General features: G+C 47.2%; 1 protein-coding gene across 1 annotated transcript in view; it reads right to left on the bottom strand.

Moving 5' to 3' along the window:
* XRCC6 (X-ray repair complementing defective repair in Chinese hamster cells 6) overlaps positions 1–2,541 on the bottom strand; it is a 13,031-nt gene extending 10,490 nt beyond the window's left edge. The window contains exons 1-3 of the mRNA XM_009321975.1: positions 2,440–2,541; positions 2,224–2,333; positions 1,569–1,707 (exon numbers count right to left, since the gene is read on the bottom strand). Of these exons, the coding sequence (XP_009320250.1) occupies positions 1,569–1,707; positions 2,224–2,333; positions 2,440–2,524 (334 nt within the window). The 5' untranslated portion in view covers positions 2,525–2,541. The remainder of the gene's footprint in view (positions 1–1,568; positions 1,708–2,223; positions 2,334–2,439) is intronic.
* Between the last annotated feature and the right edge of the window lie 23 nt (positions 2,542–2,564).

The raw sequence follows: 2,564 nt of genomic DNA, 5'->3' as shown, positions 1-2,564 counted from the left end.
CCCACTGCAGAGGCACAGCAGGCTGCCGTGCCACCAGAGAAAGCAGAAGAGGCTAAAATACATCCTGCATCTCCACAGCATGTTGGGAAGGTGAATTCCTCCTGCTCCCTTGCCCCACATGCCAGATAGCATCAACCTAGAGGTCAGATCCAGCCCATAGATCACCACACGGAGCACAGCAACATTCAGGGCAGGTATCAATGACCTTTTTAAAGCTCTGCGGATTACTCCAGCCCCCACCTGTCTAATAGCAGATTCTCTGTCTTCTCCCATAACTCTACAAAGGGAGACAAGCTTTCATTTTTCAGCTACTGCATTCTGCAGAGCTTATTCCTTTGTCCTTCACTCAAATTCTACAGCACTTTTGAAATCTCATCTGAAAATGTCTTCCCCCCCCTTTACTATTTTACTTTCATCTCCTCGGCTGTCATTTAATTAACAGCATAAGTGGTCATAATTTATGTACTACATAATAACTGACTACAGTCTTTCTTCCTTCTCCAAAACACACTGCTCTCCAGGGGCAGCAAATATACAATCCTCTTCCTTTTTAACCCACCTTCCACCTCCACTGTCTTTATCAGCACGGCAAAGATACTTCCTCTAACGCAGGGAAAAGGGCAAGCAGGGAACGAGGAAGAAAAAGGATGAGCAAGAAGCCTAAGGCACTTGCTACCAGAAAAGACAGAAAAACCTAGGGCAGTCTTGTCAGGTCCCCATTGTCATTAATTCTGAAACTAGGACAAGGCACACTTCTTTCAGGACAACCCCACGTGTTATTAAACCTGCACCTCCTGGTTAAGAAAATTAAATCAAACCTCCTCAGAGATAAAGGCTGCTATTAAAAGCTAGTAGACAAAATCCCCCCACAAGACTCTCTGCTGTCAGAGAATTTGTCACCACTAGCATGCATTCTTTGCATTCCTCCTACTACCTTTTCCAATTCAGCAACTGGGACTCGTTATCAAGCAGATGCTAGGATTCTAAGAAATTCTAAGAAAATGGAAGCACTAAATTCAAGAATTGCAAAACTTATTATGATAGTAACTTATTATGATAGTAAGAGATGGAACACCCCAAACAGGTTAACAATATTGGACAACCTGTTCTAGCTGACCCTGCTCGAGCAGGAGGGTTGGACAAGATGACCTCCAGAAATCCCATCCAACCTCAGCCATTCTGTGATATTCTCCATCAGCTGGAATCTGTGGTGCCTTGGCATGTACACGCACTCTTCTAAAGTGCGGCAGACACACAATGGGCTTTCAAGAGTTCTGCTGAGATCCTCTTAGGCTTAGCAGACAGCAAGTGAACCACCATGTTAAAATACAAGAATAGGAAAGGGATCTGCACCAGCTGTAACAGAAAAAGCTAAGCACCCACTAAGTTTCTAAGCTTTCAATAAATTTCTAAATCTATCCCTCCCCCAATGCATCTCAGTAACAGGATTTTTTTTGTTTCTCTGATAGCTCTCTGTTTTCAGAGAGACCAGTTACTGACAATGCTACTACACAGACTTCCTTACTCCATCGTTCTACATAACCTTCATATCACTTTACTGCCTTTACCTGGACTGTCCAGCTCCTGAAGAACATAGACGTGCTTGAAATCTGCCGAGTTCTTGTTCTTTTCTGTACCATAGAACACAACGCTTAACTGGTCCCTGTCACTACTAATAATTTTGCTGGTATACACATTCCGGATGCACTGAAAAAAATACACACAGGTCAAAATGTGAAGAACATCAGCTGCAGTAATAGGGCAAAAGTTTTGTCTTTGGCAATTAGCAGTTTATACAAGTAGACTCTAGCAAACAGAAGAACCGCAACAAATGCTTTAGGGTAAATTTCAACAGGAGAATTCGGGACCTTGTTTTTCGAGAGGCTTTTTTTCAGTACACAGCCTTATGTATTTTTCATTACCATTCTCCTTCTACACGCAAGATCAATGAAATAAACATCTCTTAAATACACCACCTTGAACACGGATTGCTCATTCTATGAACATTTCCCCCACCGAACTCTGGACACGGCCCATCAGGCAACAGAGCTTTCCAAACCCACAGCCATTCAGCAATCTGAGTTGCTCGAGTTTCACAGTGACCTTACACCAACAGATCAGGCGGAGCGACAACACGGTAGCCATACCCATGGCGGTGCCGAAGGCGATCCCTGGGCGGGGGGGGAGTTGTGAAGCACACTCAGGCTCCCTGAGCCGCCTTACCTGCACGGTCATGTCAAAGGGAGTCACTCCGTCTCCGTCGGACTCAAACATGGCCTCGGAGGCATCGACTAAGAAAATGAGGCTGTCCCGACCTGAGAACCTGTAGTCCGCTACGGAACGGGGGGAAACAGTTTTAGCAGCGGCCCCCTCCGCCCGCTGACCCCCGAGGGCAGCGGGCTCCGGGCTGCCCTCCGTGAGGGGGTGGTGGGCCCTTACCGACCGCCTGAGCCTCCTGCTGCTCGTCCTCCTCCTCCTCCTCCTCCGGCCCCTCGCTCCGGTAGTAGGACACCCACTCCGACATGGCTCCCAGCGCGGCGCGAGGCCCAACGGCCGCGGAACCG

The sequence above is a fragment of the Pygoscelis adeliae genome, unplaced genomic scaffold, assembly GCF_000699105.1.
Source record: "Pygoscelis adeliae isolate BGI_AS28 unplaced genomic scaffold, ASM69910v1 Scaffold60, whole genome shotgun sequence".
NCBI classification, from domain to species: domain Eukaryota; kingdom Metazoa; phylum Chordata; class Aves; order Sphenisciformes; family Spheniscidae; genus Pygoscelis; species Pygoscelis adeliae.
This window is presented reverse-complemented; position numbering and strand designations above follow the sequence as displayed.